General features: G+C 55.5%; 2 protein-coding genes across 9 annotated transcripts in view; one reads left to right on the forward strand and one right to left on the reverse strand.

Moving 5' to 3' along the window:
- PLSCR3 (phospholipid scramblase 3) overlaps nt 1-2,281 on the forward strand; it is a 5,532-nt gene extending 3,251 nt beyond the window's left edge. For all 5 annotated transcript variants that reach the window (XM_037739663.1, XM_017531643.2, XM_017531641.2 and 2 more), the window contains exons 7-8: nt 1,236-1,397; nt 1,592-2,281. In XM_037739663.1, coding sequence (XP_037595591.1) covers nt 1,236-1,397; nt 1,592-1,648 — 219 coding nt within the window. In that variant the 3' untranslated portion in view covers nt 1,649-2,281. The remainder of the gene's footprint in view (nt 1-1,235; nt 1,398-1,591) is intronic.
- Nucleotides 2,245-10,767, reverse strand: TNK1 (tyrosine kinase non receptor 1). 4 transcript variants are annotated; one of them, XM_017531636.2, is made up of 13 exons: nt 10,168-10,767; nt 8,511-8,771; nt 8,281-8,351; nt 7,985-8,176; nt 7,737-7,892; nt 7,349-7,632; nt 6,848-7,118; nt 5,296-5,390; nt 4,808-4,972; nt 4,498-4,577; nt 3,593-3,891; nt 3,414-3,509; nt 2,245-3,036 (listed from the first exon to the last, which is right to left on the reverse strand). In XM_017531636.2, exons 2-13 carry the CDS (start codon nt 8,671-8,673, stop codon nt 2,923-2,925), a joined length of 1,986 nt encoding a protein of 661 aa, XP_017387125.1. In that variant the 5' UTR covers nt 8,674-8,771; nt 10,168-10,767; the 3' UTR covers nt 2,245-2,922. The 4 variants fall into 4 exon arrangements, with proteins under 4 accessions (XP_017387125.1, XP_017387124.1, XP_017387128.1 ...); XM_017531635.2 differs by having other exon boundaries at nt 4,808-4,987; XM_017531639.2 differs by lacking the exon at nt 3,593-3,891.
- Nucleotides 10,768-15,256: the final 4,489 nt, after the last annotated feature.

A 15,256-nucleotide genomic window follows, 5' to 3' on the forward strand; every position in this document is an offset into this window, starting at 1 on the left:
TTTTTTTTAGTAGAGACAGGGCTTCACCATGCTGGCCAGGCTGGTCTCGAACTCCTGACCTCGTGATCTGCCCGTCTCTGCCTCTCAAAGTGCTGGAATTACAGGCATGAGCCACTGTGCCTGACCTGACCCTTGATTTCTTTAAAGGATACTTCCTTGTGCAGGTAAGGGAGAAACAACAGGTATAATCTTGTAGACTTTCCAACGCTTCTAATGAGGTACCTATCTAAGGCTACTTTGAAAAAATGAGTCACCTTGGTAGCCAAAGGGAGATTCTGTGATGGGAACAAGTTGGGAATAAGAACTAATAACTGCGTGATCTCTGGGTGGGAATTTATAGGCTGTAGGGTTCTCATAGGGCCAGTGTCCCTTTCACATAATTATAAACAGTCCATACTTGCGGCTGTACCCTTAGGACCATGGCAGGAAATGCCCCAGAGCTATAGGACAGTGCGGGAAGGGGATGGCAATGACACAAAAGGAAATAACTCCAGTTGTAATCACTGGAGAATGAGCACCGGAAAAGGACCAAGAAGTAATGGGCAGTAACTACCCACATCGGCAGGGCCTGTTGCTGTGTGGCTCAGAGAAGCCAGTGGAAATTGTGGTCCTCAAAGGCTACTGACTGCTGCCCCTCCCCACAGTAGAGAGGCATGTATCCCCCTAGATGAGGCTCTCATGCAGTGCTGGACAAGGCCCTCCCCTACTTTACAGATTAGAGAGAAGGCACTCTTTGGGATAGACACAGCCTTCTAGGAGCCTTCTTGGCTGGTGAAGTACAGCCAGGATTCAGGTAGCTTTCCTTGCCCTTTTGGCCAGGGTACTTTGTGCAGGACACAGACTGTGCCAATTGTGGGTGGCAGGGGCATTGGGAACCAAAGCAGTTAGCAAACAGCTATACCCTCATGGGGTTGGATGAGATCATGCTTCCATTTCTCCCACCACTGATACTCAGTTAGGTCATGCATCACCTTTGGATAGCAGCAGATCTGAATCTGAATCCTGATTTTGGTTAGAGACTTACAGCGTAATCTAGAGTGCCTCAGTTTCCCCAGCTGTCATACTTGGTGACGGGAACCAGTTGGGAAAGCGATCACTGGGTGACCTCTAGAAGGGAAGATTCACTGAGTGTAGAGCCTGCAAATTCATTCATGTGACTGTGGGAGTGAGACCGGAGGCAGGTGAGACTGGCTGCCTACTCCTCAGTTGGCTTATTCCTCCCTCCCCGCTGACAGGTGAAGACACGGGATGAATCCCGCAGTGTGGGCCGCATCAGCAAGCAGTGGGGGGGCCTGGTCCGAGAAGCCCTCACGGATGCAGATGACTTTGGCCTACAGTTCCCACTGGACTTGGATGTGAGGGTGAAGGCTGTGCTGCTGGGAGCCACATTCCTCATTGTGAGTTGGCTGCCCCTGCCCCCGCCTCCTGCCTGTCCTTTGCCGTCACTCGAAGCTTTATGCATTTCCTGGCCTCTTGCTAGGGGAAGGTCAGGGATAGATGTTGGAGGGGGTTCGAGGTTCCAGAGCTGGCCCATCACAGCCGAGCTGGGCTGGCCCTGCTGGATCACCTGTTGACAGTGGCTTCCTCTTAGGACTACATGTTCTTCGAGAAGCGAGGAGGCGCTGGGCCCTCTGCCGTCACCAGTTAGAGGCCACCATGGTGTGAGGAGACCATCGCCTCAGCCAGAACTCCAGATGGTCGCCTGCCCTGGCCCTCCTCTGGACAGCCCCTTTCCTCCATGTACACTGCAGGGGACAGAAGGTGGCCCCCATCCCTACCCTACTCTCTGGCCTCCTGCCCCTGTGGTCCCCAAGGAGGGGCAGCCCTTCTCCTGCTACCTTCCACCACTGTCCCAGCAGTCCCTCAGCACACAGGCATAACAGCTGTCAAACTTTCCCTACGTACTCCCTCCCACCCCCTTTCAGGGCCTCTGCTCCAAAGGAGGCCTCTGGAACCCAGGACTCTGGGGTTTTATAAGAGGGCTTGGGTGGGGAAGGGCAAGCTGCACCAAAGACGGTGGATATAGCCACCCCCACTCCTGCATCTGCTCAGCCAATTAGTTCAGCCTCAGACCTTGGCACTCAATGGGGTCTCCACCTCCCCAACAGTAGCTGCAGGGGACCCCAGTGCCAACTTCCTCTCCCACTAGGGCCCTGCCCTCAGCTGGTGCTTGCTGCGTTTCCTGTGCCTTATTTAACCGCCTTTCCTTCCCTTGCCCTAAGAAAAAGGCTGCATCTTTATATGTTACATTCATATAAACTTTGTAACTTTTTGGACATTGGAAGATGTATGTAATAGGGGAGGGTAGAAGGAGTTGGTGCCAGGAAAAACAAAGGGGAATGTGAGGGCTGGGGCAGGGGCTGGTCCGTCTCATGATCCATAGTACCAGCATCAAATGTCCTTGAACGCAAAGAGCAGTTGTCATCACCCACCATGGCCCTGGACCAAACGAAGAGAGTTTGGGCCTCATACCCCAAGTCAATATGGCGGCTTCCATCATCCAAGATGGCTGCCCCGCAGTCTAGTGCAGTAGCTGACGGAGTTCAGGATGGCTGTTCGCATGGTCCAGTGTGGCCCCTTGATCATCCTCTCTAGCGAGTAGAAGCTTCCTCTGGATACGATGTATAGCAGTTTTTTCCTCCAAGTTGTCCTCTTGTTTGAGAATGTAGTGGGCAGGCTAGATCCTTCTTGGCCCAGCCAAAGGAGCTTCAGCCTTCAGAGGCCAAGGAGCATGGGAGGGAGGAGACATTTCCCAGTGCCCAACCCTGGGCTCCTCCCCCACGTGCCTATAGCAGGTGGGACCTCCCCAGGTGGAAAGTCTACCCCCGTCAGGACCTTTTTCTGGTTCTGCTTGGTCCCACGTGGCCAGGCCCTCAGGGGCCTAGGCTTTTCATGCTGGTGTCCATGCCCACAGAAGCGAGCTCAGGGCCTGGCCAGGACGTAGCGACTGGCAGCTGAGAGGTCCCACTGGTAATGCTCTAGGATGCGCCGGCAGTCAGCCCTGGACCGGCTACTCAGGTGGAAGAGCTGGTCTACCTGTGGAAGCAGGAGGGTGGGCTGCAGCTGACTGCCAGGTGGCAGGGGCAGGAGAGAAGGGACCCCGAGAGAAGGGGCTGGCTTTTTTCTTAAGACTCAGTTTCAGTCTTGTCTGCCAGGGTGGGGTGCAATGGTGCGATCTGGACTCACTGCAACCTCCACCTCCCAGGTTCAAGAAATCCTCCTGCCTCAGCCTCCTGAGTAGCTGGCATTACAGGCAACCGGCTAATTTTTTATATTTTCAGTAGAGACAGGGTTTCACCCATACTGGCCAGGCTCAACTTGAAATCCTGACTCAGGTGATCCGCCTGCCTAGGCCTCCCAAAGTGCTGGGATGACAGGCATGAGCCACCACGCCTGGCCAGGGCTGGCTTTACCTTGAGGTTCTGGATGGCTGAAACCACATCTCCCCTGGTGGCTCCCAGTGCTGCCTGGCACTCCTGGTGGGTGACTCCATGCACACTCAGTTCCACCTGGGACAGACAAAGCCTCACTCAGGCCCCTGCCCCTGCCTGTAGCCCCTTCTGGACACCAGGCCATTTCAGTGAGACCTCACCTCCATAATCTTCCTCTGCAACTCAGGATCAGGCAAGAGGCCTCCAGAGAGGACAGTGGCTTTGCTAGCTCCAGGCGCTCCCATGGGGTGATTGTGTGGGGGTTTTCTTTTGGGCCAGGGAAGCCGCTCCCTAGGGGGTTGGCTGGGCTGAGGAGAGCTGGAGGATAAAGGTGGGCGTGGAGGCAGGCCTGGGGGTCCCTGGGGTACAGCTCTGGCTTGTCGAATTTCAGGGGGGCTTGAACCACCCCCTGTGGGGCGAGGACCCAGGGACAGAACTGACTCCAGACTCCTGGAAATGCCTGCACAGTTGAGAAAGAAACAACTTGATCTCGGCTTGCGGCAGCCTCCGCCTCCCGGGCTCAAGTGATCCTCCCACCTCAGCCTCCTGAGTAGCTGGGTCCACAGGTGCCTGCCACCACACCTGGCTAATTTTTGTATTTTTGTAGAGACGGGGTTTCGCCATGTTGCCCAGGCTAATCTCAAACTCCTGGACTCAAGCCATCTGCCCACCTTGGCCTCCCAAAGTGCTGGGATTACAGGCATGAGCTGCCGCGCCCTGCCCACTCTCTGTCTTCATCTATGCTGGGCTGGATGGTTTCGCAAGCATTTGCAGATGAGCTAGCCAGCCCTGTCCTTGGGTGGTTCATGTGGCAGGTAGGACAATAGGACAGAGGTGCAAATGGACACCAAGGCCTAGGCGGAGGGCCCAGAGTGTGGAGGTGTTCTTCAGTAGGAAAAGCAAGAGGGCTTCCTATCTTTGAAGATTTCAGTCCACCTAGGATGCCAGCAGACAGAATTCAGAGGAAGGAAATAATAGATGCAAAGGCACGGATTCAGGGCAGGGGGTCAGAATTTGAAGGGCTGGTTTGATCTCCTTAGAGACCCCAGAGTCCCACCACACCCACCTTTCATCCTCTCAAGGGGCGCATTTCTTCTCTGGCCCCGTGCTGGAGGCACATCCCAAAGATTTGCCTTCTTTCTGTCTCTGTCAGAGAGAGATCCAGTTCTTCCTCCACACCAACCCTCCCCATCCCACAGATCAATATCCCTTCTACCCACCAAAAAAACTCACGGGGGAACCCAAGAGACTCAGGGCCCAGGGAGGAGACTGCAGCTTCACTCTGGTCCTGTCCCCAAGCTTCCCTTCCAGAGAAGTCCCTAGACTTTGTCAGTTCTCCTAGCCCACCCCTGTCCCCCACCCTTTCAGGTCCTTACCCATCTATGCTTCCTGGGTGTTGATCTCCCCGGGCAGGGGTGCCTCTGTGGACTGGACGGGTGGCTGGCAAGCCCCCTGAATCTACCAGAGTCACTGCAGAGGCTGGGAAGCTGCCCACTTTGAAGGTACGACCATTCTGGCCCTTCCAGATTGTGGAGTCAGGGCTGTGGAAAGAGGAGCTGGTAAATAGGGTGGAAACAGGGGCAGGAGTTAGGGCTGGGCCCTGGCCCACATTCAGCTCACTAGGCTATGTGCCTTGGAGCTGTGTCTACCTGGAGGAAGGGAAGCCTTTTCCCTAATGCGATAGGGCTGTATGGGCCAGCAGGGAGGCCAGGACCATGCTGGAGCATTCAGGGCCCAGTGGGGAGAGGAGAAGAGACAGAAGATCAGGGTTCAAGGAGCTGGAGAAAAGCAGAGATGGGATCAGGAATCAGGAAGGTTGGGAGGGTATCCTCCTGGGGATGCTTGGGAGGCATGGGGCTGTCACCTGCCCTCGATGACTGTGATGGGGTCACCAGGCTCCATCCTCAGGGCGCCTGGCTCTGTGACATCCCTCACACAGCATCCTTCTGAAGGCCAGGCCTGTGGAGACAAGAGGAAAGGGTGGCTGGGCTCCTGGCCTGAGTCAGAAAGGTAATCATGGGAGCAGGAATAAAGGAGCCCCGCTCTGTATGTTGCCTGTGCTAGGCCCAGGGTGGGAATCTCCCTGTCCCCCAGTTGTAATTCAGTGAGGGAGGCAGACCTGGATCCCATGACAAACAGGTTAGGGCTCAGGGGGCAAGAGAGGAGGGCCCTGGCTCTACCTAGGGGCACTGATAGGAGCATCACCCCCTACTCTGCTTTCACTCCACATCCAGGCCCGTCAGATTCCCCCCCAAGACCCTCTGGGAAATTTCCACTCCTCTGCAGCCCCACTGCCTCTACCCTCATCCAGACCTCCTCATCTTTCTCTGCTTCACAGCCACTGTTGCCTACCTGGTCTCCCATCCTCATCATCAGCCCTCTAATCCATTCCTGCACCACCCAGAGTGTTGTAATCCGCAGAGTGGCTTGTCACTGCCCTGTTCAGTAGGCTTCCATGGCTCCCAAATGCCTTCAGAGTAAAGACTAAACTTTAGCAGTAGAGTGTAGCAACTTAGGGAAAGGCTCTGAAGTCAAATCGACGGGCTCAAATCCCAACTCCTCCATGTATTGTGTGACTTTAGACAAGTCACTTAAACACTCAGTGCCTCAACTGCCCATCAGTAACATGGAGATAATAATTACCTCATCCAGGCCGGGCACAGTGGCTCACGCCTATAATCCCAACACTTTGGGAGGCTGGGGTGGGTGGATCATTTGAGGTCAGAAGTTCGAGACCAGCCTGGCTAACATGGTGAAACCCCATCTCTACTAAAAATACAAAAATTAGCTGGGTGTGGTGGCGGGTGCCTGTAGTCCCAGCTACTCAGGAGGCTGAAGCAGGAAAATCGCTTGAACCCGGGAGGGGGAGGTGGCAGTGAGCTGAGATCCCACAACTGCACTTCAGCTAGGGTGACAAAGTGAGACTCTGTCTCAGTAGTAATAACCTCATCCAGTGGTTGACGGAACTAAATGAGTGAATCTGCATAGCGCCCATGTAGAGCAGACAGTGCAGCGTCCCAGACAGGTCAATTGCTCTACACGTTAGCTTAACACACCTTGCAAAGCCCTCCATGACACCTCCTGCTCACTCTGTGGCCTCATTCTATTTCCCCCTCTCATGCGGAACGTTTCTCTTTCTCTGCCTGTCAACACCCACTGCAACTGACTGCTGTCTCCTCTATGGCCCTTTTCTGGCCCAGACACAGACCCCAGCCTTTCAGCTTCCATCTGTATAGCCTCAAGCTGCCTCCCCAGAATTCTGAGCTCCCTGCAGGTAGGGACTGCATCTGTTTTGCTCAGAGCTGAGTCCCAGGGCCCAGCACGGGCATCTGGATACGTCAGTTTTTGCATGGCACTCTGGAAGGGCGAATGGAGGGAAGACAGACTGTGTATCTGGTGAGGGAGGGGGTCCCCACCTCTTGCAGCAGTTCTTCCAGGTGGGTAAAGCTAGGCCGGTCAGCAGGGTGGGGGGCCCAGCAGCGCAAGGCTAGGGAGTAGAGGGTCCTGGAGCAGAGGGGAGGCCTAGGCAGCCGGGCTCTGTCCTCCAGCCGCTGCAGGATGAGGTACGGTGGGACCCCAGCCCAGGGTTCCTCTCCCCCGGAGAACATCTCCCACAGCGTCACCCCAAACATCCACACGTCTGAGGCAGACGAGAAGGCTCCGTGGCGCAGGCTCTCTGGGGCACACCTGCAGAAGGAAGTGGAGCTGAAGGGGGCCGGACACGTGCTCCTTGGCGCTCATCTTCCACGGAGCACCCCAGAGTGCTTCCATCGTCCACAGAAGTCCCTTTTTCCAAGGAGGATAACCCTTCTTGTCCTAGCCTGCCTCAGAAGCCCGGCCCCCTCCGATCTCCCTCGGCTGCTGCCCTCCCCATCCGCCCTGCTGGCAGCCCGACCGCCCCCGCGGCCAGTGCTCACCAGGCATAGGGGATGGGGCGGGGCCCGCCCATGACGTAGCGGCCCCGGGCGCCACTCAGAGGCCGCACCAGCCCGAAGTCTGCCACCTTGATGGTGCGCGCCGACGCCAGCAGCAGGTTGCGCGTAGCGAGGTCTCGGTGCACCAGCCCGCGGGCCCCCAGGTAGGCCATGGCCCCCGCCAGCTGTCGCAGGAAGAGGAAGAGCAGGGCCACAGGCAGTGGGGGTGTCGGGGCCGGGGCCGTTAGGCGCGCGTGCAGGGAGCCCAGTGGCGCCAGCTCCATCACCTGCGGGAGGGAGCACCGTGCCGCGTCAGCCGGACCCACAGGACTCTGGCCGCCCGCGCTCGTGCCGCACGGCTCTCGGGGAAGCAGCGGCTGGACCTGCTCACCATCTGCAGAGGCTGGCCCAGTACCAGGCCGTGCAGACGCAGGACGTGCGGGTGCTCCAAGTTCATCATGACCGATACCTCTCGCAGGAAGTCCCCCAGCTCTGTGCCCACCGGGCCTTCAGGACCTACCCGGAGGGACTTGACAGCCACTGGGACCTGGAGGTGGGGGGAAGCGCCTTCAGGCATTGTGGGCATGAAGAACAGAGGGGGCAGCTGGGCTGGATGACGCAGGCTCCCCGGACACTCACACTCTTGCCGCTGGGGAGCGTCCACAGCCCTCGGTGCACCACCCCAAAGCAGCCAGAGCCCAGCAGCTCCCTTCTGCACACAGCACCCTCTGGGATCAGACACTTGAGTCCGCCCTCTGGCTCAGGGAGGTGCGGTGGGCCCTGCGAGGGCAGGGTGGGCTCCTTGTGCTCAGGGGCAAAACCTCCAAGGATCTGAAACAGGGGTGGAAAATCCGGTATGTAGAGCCCTGCATACCCTCCCTGCCCCTCAAGCCCCCCCATTCCCAGGCCCAGGCTGCCCTACCCATAACACACACCTTATAGACCCAGTTCTTAGACTTAGGCCCAGATCGTAGCCTCTTTAGAGCTTCCGACAGTCTGCGCTGGGCTGTGGGAGGTCAGAATCAGGGCTGGGGTGGAGGTGGGGGTGGGGAACAGTGCAGAGAGATTTACAGGGAAGAAAAGGGCTGGGAGATGGTTGTGGTGGGGGGAGGCAGCTGATAGGCTGTAGACAGAGAGAACAGGGCCTGGGGCAGGGGTTGCTCACCAGGCCGACCCATGCCAATGCTGTCCAGGTCCTCAGGCTTGACAAAGTCAAAGTGCTCCGGCCGAGTGACATTAAGCTCCTCAAGGATGGGCCAGTAAAACTGGGCCAGCTGGATGTCCCGGAGCAGCTTTAGTAGCCACAGGGAGCCAGCCTCAGGAAGCATGTCTGGAGGAGGAGTCCCTAAGGATGGCAGCACTCTCCTTCAGCTGTTCTCAGGCCTACCCAGGGTAGGCCCTAGAGAGACCGGGTTTCCAGCTCCACCTGCAAGTCATCAGAAACACTCAGGTACAGAGGTAGGGACACAGCAGAGACAGCCAGGATTCCTGCCACTCACACACACAAACCCCAGGTAGAATGTTCCTCATGCCCACAGCATCCGGGTACTCTGTCCCCTCACCGCTGAGTAACCTGTCCTGCTCACACCTGCAATTTTAGTACACTGCCTGCTCCCACTACACACTCCAGGTATATCCCCTCCTGACTCAGCGATAGCATGGCACATCACACACCCAGATATACTGCTCTTTTAGACCTGAGCTACACAGTGGCACATACACACCTGAGACACTCACTCACACACACCTGAGACACCTCCCTTCCTCCAACATGAGACGTGTTTGCCAACCACACACATGGAGATGCCCAGATATGCCAACCACACTGTACCTCCGACATGTAGGTAGAGCATGTACACACATGAAGGTACATTGCCTCCCACACACGGCCACACACACACATACCGAGACCTACAGATATGCTGCAAAACACGCCCGAGACTACAGATACATGTCCGCTTAATGCTGAGGCATTCCAGCATGCAGCCACAAAACGCCCAGGCTGACTACCACACACGGTGCACATCCATGTCCTTCCATGAGATGTTCCTTGTACATCTGTGTCACATGCGTGGGACGCAGCAGTTCACGGCCTCCAAACACCTAGATACACCACCCCACTTGGCTAAAACATGAAGGTCCACGTGAACACAACACACAAGACGTTGAGGTAGAGCGGGCACACATACCTGAGCTATGGGGGCATAGGGCTCCCTCAAGCCAAAAGAGGTCTCCTCCACTGGAGGCAGCCACATTTGAAATCAAATCAGGCATGGTGATGGCCGCTAGGCTTAGGTGCTGCCTGCGGGGGCACTGAGGCTATCAGGTACACAGTCTCACACCCACCTGAGCTCAGCCCCAGGTACAGATCCCTGGCGGCAGCCTGAATCACTCTGCCTAACTTGGCTTCAAGGTAACTCCACCAACCTTTATTAAATAAGGCTCAGGGCCTCTGGTTACTGGCAGGCTGCTCTCACACTTTCCCTAACACACACCTGGAGTCCTCCCTTCCCCTACGGTATAAGCAAGGAGGAAGAAGAGGACCAAGGCTGGGGCTAGTTAGAAACGCGCAGGTGGGCTCAGAACCTGGTGCCAGCAGGGGTTGGCTGGGGAAGGCGAAAGCCCAGGACCCTGGGTACAAGGCCCTGCGCGCCTGGTGGGAAGCGAGGAGCGTGGGAGAAAGGAGACAGGAGGAAGCACGGCTTCGGGATGGAAGGACGCGGGAGAAGGGGACAGGCCCAGCACCCCACAGACTCGCCTCCAGAGATGGCGATTCCTCCACCCGAGCCAGCCGCGGCCCCCTGCTCAGTGCGGAGCCTCACCTGGCCAAGGCGGAAGCGGCGACTGCGGAACCTCCCAGGCTGCCTGGGCTGAAGAAGGCGGGACAGGGGTAAATCCTGCGGAGGGCGGGGACCTGGCGGCTGGCCCAAGGCTGCCGAGGGCCGCACCCCGAGTTCCCTGGTGGGGCAAGGTGACGGTTGCGAGGGCGGCTGGCGGCCCCTCCCTCCTCCAGGCCAGATCACTCGGAAGGTGAGAAGCCCCCTTTCCTTGTCCTCTGCTCGCCTTCCTTCGTGTCTTTCCACCCTTCTCCCAAGAACTTCCCACCCCTCCCCAGACTTTGCTCCTCTGTCTCTGTCCCCCATGCCCTCTCTTGCCAAATCCTTCGCCTCTCAACCGGGACCCCACCCCTTAAGTGAATAAGCGCCCGATAGAGCTGTCATGTCCAGGCGCGGGGAATAAAGGCTAAACAGGACATAGTTCCTGCCCTCTAGCAGTGGGTGCAGAACTTCCTAGCACTCTTTGCTTAATGAAGCCTGGAATGGGGCCAGGGCAGAGAGATGTTGATGTTGGTACAGAGAATGAGCCCCGGCCTAGAAAGAGTCTACAGTGGAAGCTCCTGTTGATCACGGGCAGCATTCCATGCCTCAGGGCACACTTTCCCATCACTGACATGCCTGGGCTTCATTCCAGCATAACGCCTGCCCTCCATATAAATTCTGCAGAACCCAGAGACCTGCACACTGCTACCTGACCTGTGCCCAATGGGACTCAGTCCAGGACCTTCAAGAAGGCCCCAGGGAGGAGCATTTCTCCCACTTTCCTCTGGGGTCCCAGAGAGGAAGCTGCCAGTCTTAGGACATCTAGTCTGCCCCCTGTCCCAAGGAAGGATGCATGAACATAGCAGCTGCTGTCCAAGGGTCTCTTGGAGGGGAAGACCCTCCCGGTCTCGGTAAACATGTGGGATGTTGGATCCCACCTGCCACCACAGCGTTTCCCAGCCTCGGCTCTTCTTCTTCCTCCTTGCTTATGATGTGGGGGAAGGGAGGGGTCCAGGTGTGTGTAAGGGAACTTGTGAGGGGGCAGCCGGTACCCGGGGGCCTGGAGCCTTATTTAACAAAGGTTGGTGGAGTTGCCTTGAAGCCAAGTTAGATACAGTGATTCAGGCTGCCGCCAGGGATCTGTGCCCAGGGCCAATCCCTATGTGGATCCTAGGTGGGATAGGAAAATCTCTATAATGCTGTTTTATGGTATTGTTTTCTTGCAGTTTCTTTTGCCCTTCAACTGGGACCACTCATCACACTATAATTGTTTCTGCACATTGGTGATCTCTGATATAGGTTCTGACTCCACAGGGTAGAGGCTGGGCTAATTTTATTGCCCAGCTAATTTTTTTGGTATTTTTAGTATAGATGGAGTTTCGCCATGTTAGCCAGGCAGCCAGGCTGGTCTTGAACTCCTGACCTCAGTTGATCCACCTGCCGAGTCAGGCCTCCCAAAGTGCTGGGATTACAGGTGTGAGCCCCCAGGCCTGGCCTAGAAGCCTTTTTATTTCTCCCATCCTCCCTATTTCTTACTTTTTTTTTTTTTTGTGAGACAGAGTCTTTCTCAGTCACCCAGGCTAGAGTTCAGTGACTCGATCTTGGCTGTCTGCACCCTCTACCTCCCAAGTTCAAGCGATTCTCCTGCCTCAGCCTCCCAAGTAGCTGGGACTACAAGTGTCTGCCACCACACCCAGCTAATTTTTTTTTGTATTTTTAGTACAGATGAGGTTTCACCATCTTGGCCAGGTCGGTCTTGAACTCCTGACCTCAAATGATCCACCCACCTCAGCCTCCCAAAGTGCTAGGATTACAGGTGTGAGCCACCGCGCCTGGCCTATTTCTTACTTTTCGACTTAAGTTTCTCTCATCCCCACCTTTGTCCATAAAGAGGATGGGATGTGGGGGAAGCACAGCCTGGCCACCCTAATGGCCATTAGGGAGCACCTCCTCCAGGCTGGGATGCAGCACCCATTAACACTTAAACCTGGAGACACAGATGGGGCACCGCCCACTCCAGCTGTGCTTCCCTAACCTCTGCCCTGCCCTGCGGGCTCTGCATCTGGGAATGATAACCACATTCACAGCAGCAGGGTCAGTTCTTCCCCCACAGGGGAAGATAAGCAGAGAGGGTACTGAGCTGCCTGGCTGCCCCTCGCCGCCTTGGAGGGGGGTGGGATAGGAGACTCACAGGTTGAGTGAGGCCAATTCCTGTGCAGAGGCCTTTCCATGCCAATGAGGTACCACATTAGTACCTCCTTAGCTTCCCCCTCCCTGCTCTGATCCTGACAGCACTGAGCTCTACCACTTCCACCTCCCCCAGGCCAGGCTCTCAACGGGAAATTTCTCAGCGTCTTGGCTCCCTCTCCCCTGAACCTCTGCATGACTGTTCTCTCTGCTGGGAAAAGTCCTCCCAGTCTGGCCTACTCTTGTCTCACCTGCTAAATGAGACACCTATCCTTGGCCAGGTGCGGTGCCTCATGCCTGTAATCCAAGCACTTTGGGAGGTCGAGGTGGGCGGATCAACTGAGGTCAGAAGTTCAAGACTAGCCTGGCCAACATGGCAAAACCCTGTCTCTACTAAAAATTCAAAAAGTAGCCAGGCGTGGTGGCAGGTGCCTGTAATCCCAGCTACTTAGGAGGCTGAGGCAGGAGAATCGCTTGAACCTGGGAGGTGGAGGTTGCAGTGAGCTGAGATCATGAGATTGTGGCCACTGCAATTCAGCCTGGGCGACAGAGTGAGACTTTGTGCCCCCCTCAAAAAAAAAAAGACACCTATCCCTGACTGGTTTGTGTCTTCCTCTGCACCCCAAGACCCCCACGCCTTCCCGTCATTGCACTCATCACTCTGTAGAATGTGCCAGTAACTTGTCTCCCCTGCTAGACTCTTAGCTGCAGGTAGACAAGGAATTCATCTTGCCTGGGCATTACTATGTCTCCCATGTTCTGTCTCTCGCCTGACTTATGTGGTAAGTGCTCAGCAACGTTTGCTGAACGAATGGGTGAGACAGAGTCATCTGAATCGGGTGAAGCAAAGGAGAGGTTTGAAATTAAGAGCTCCAGGCCAGGCACGGTGGCTCACGCCTGTAATCCCAGCACTTTGGAAGGCCAAGTCAGGTGGATCACGAAGTCAGGAGTTCGAGATCATCCTGGCCAACACGGTGAAACCCCATCTCTACTAGAAATGCCAAAAAAAAAAAAAAAAATTCAGCCAGGCATGGTGGTGGGCACCTGTAATCCCAGCTACTCAGGAGGCTGAGGCAGGAGAATCACCTGAACCTGGGAGGGGAGGTTGCAGTGTGCCAAGATCGAGCCACTACACTCCAGCCTGGTGACAGAGCGAGACTCCGTCTCAAAAAAAAAAAAGACTGTGAATCTGAACAAGTTACTCCACATTTCTACCTGTTTCCTCATCTACAAGATATGTCTGTTAGGAGTATCTACCTTATGGAGTTATTGGAGAAGTAACTGTGTCCACCTGTGTGGTAGCCAGCCTCCCACGTGGCTGCTACTGCAGCTCCTCTCCTGGTATTCCTACCGTGGTACAGACCCTTCCCACAATGAATGGCGCTCATCAGTGTAATCAATGGGATCCCCAGAAGGGATAGTGTGTGACTTCTGAGACAAATCATATAAGGCAGCATGGCTTCTGCCTGGCTCTCTTGATCACTCCCTCTGGGGAAAGCCAGCCACCATGTCAAGAGGACATTCAAGGCCGGGCACGGTGGCTCACGCCTGTAATTCCAGCACCCTGGGAGATCAACAAGGGCAGATCACTTGAGGTTGGGAGTTTGAGACCAGCTTGGCCAACATGGTGAAACTCCATCTCTACTAAAAATACAAAAATTAGCCAGATGTGATGGCAGGTGCCTGCAATCCCAGCCACTTTGTGGCTAAGACAGGAGAATTGCCTTAGCTCCAAAGTGGAACCCCGGAGGTACAAGGTCAGGGGTTCAAGACCAGCCTGGCCAACATGGTGAAATCCTGTCTCTACTAAAGATATAAAAAATTAGCCGAGCGTGGTGGCACACGCCTTTAATTCCAGCTACTTGGGAGGCGGAGGCAGGAGAATCACTTGAACCCAGGAGGCAGAGGTTGCAGTGAGCCAAGATCACACCACTGCATTCCAGAGGTGTTCAGAAAAACCAGCCCTGCAGACCATACTCCAGTGGGTTGGCTTTATGTTCATAGAAGGAAACACAGGCCTGGCACTGTGGCTCATGCCTGTAATCCCAAAATTTTGGGAGGCCGAGGTGGGCAGATCGCTTGAGCTCAGGAGTTCAAGGCCAGACTGGGCAGCATATCGAGATATTCTCTATAAAAAATTGCAAAATAGCTGGGTGTGGTGACAAGTGCCTATAGTCCCAGCTACTTGGGAGGCTGAGGTAGGAGGATTGCTTGAGCCGGGGAGGCCGAGGCTGCAGTGAGCTGTGATTACACCCAAGATCAAGCCACTGCACTCCGGCCTGGGCTACAGAGTGAGGCCCTGTCTCAATAAATAAATAAATAAAAATAAAATGCTTGAGACTGTGTCCCACCTATATTGGCACTCATTCAGCATTAGCTGTTATAATCTCTTGCTTAAAGACAAGCCCAGCCGGGCACAGTGGTTCATGCCTGTAATCCCAGCACTTTGGGAGGCCAAGGCTGGCAGATCACCTGAAGTCAGGATTTCGAGACTAGCCTGGCCAAAATGGCACAAGTCTGTCTCTACTAAAAATATAAAAATCAGCCGAGTCTGGTGGTGTGCACCAGCAGTCCCAGCTACTCGTGAGGCGGAGGCAGGAGAATCAGTTGAACCTGTGAGGTGGAGGTGACAGTGAGCTGAGATCATGCCATTGTACTCCAGCCTGGGCAACAAAGCGAGACTCTGTCTCAAAAAAAAGAAATAAAGAAAAAGTTCAGGCTCGGTGGCTTACGCCTGTAATCTCAGCACTTTGGACTTTGGGAGGCCGAGCGAGGCAGATCACGAGGTAAAGGGATTGAGATCATCCTGGCCAACGTGGTGAAACCCCGTTTCTACTAAAAATACAAAAATTGGCTGGGCATGGTGGTACGTGCCTGTAGTCCCAGCTACTCAGGAGACTGAAAC

Source organism: Cebus imitator, unplaced genomic scaffold (genome assembly GCF_001604975.1).
Source record: "Cebus imitator isolate Cc_AM_T3 unplaced genomic scaffold, Cebus_imitator-1.0 Scaffold72, whole genome shotgun sequence".
Classification (NCBI taxonomy): domain Eukaryota; kingdom Metazoa; phylum Chordata; class Mammalia; order Primates; family Cebidae; genus Cebus; species Cebus imitator.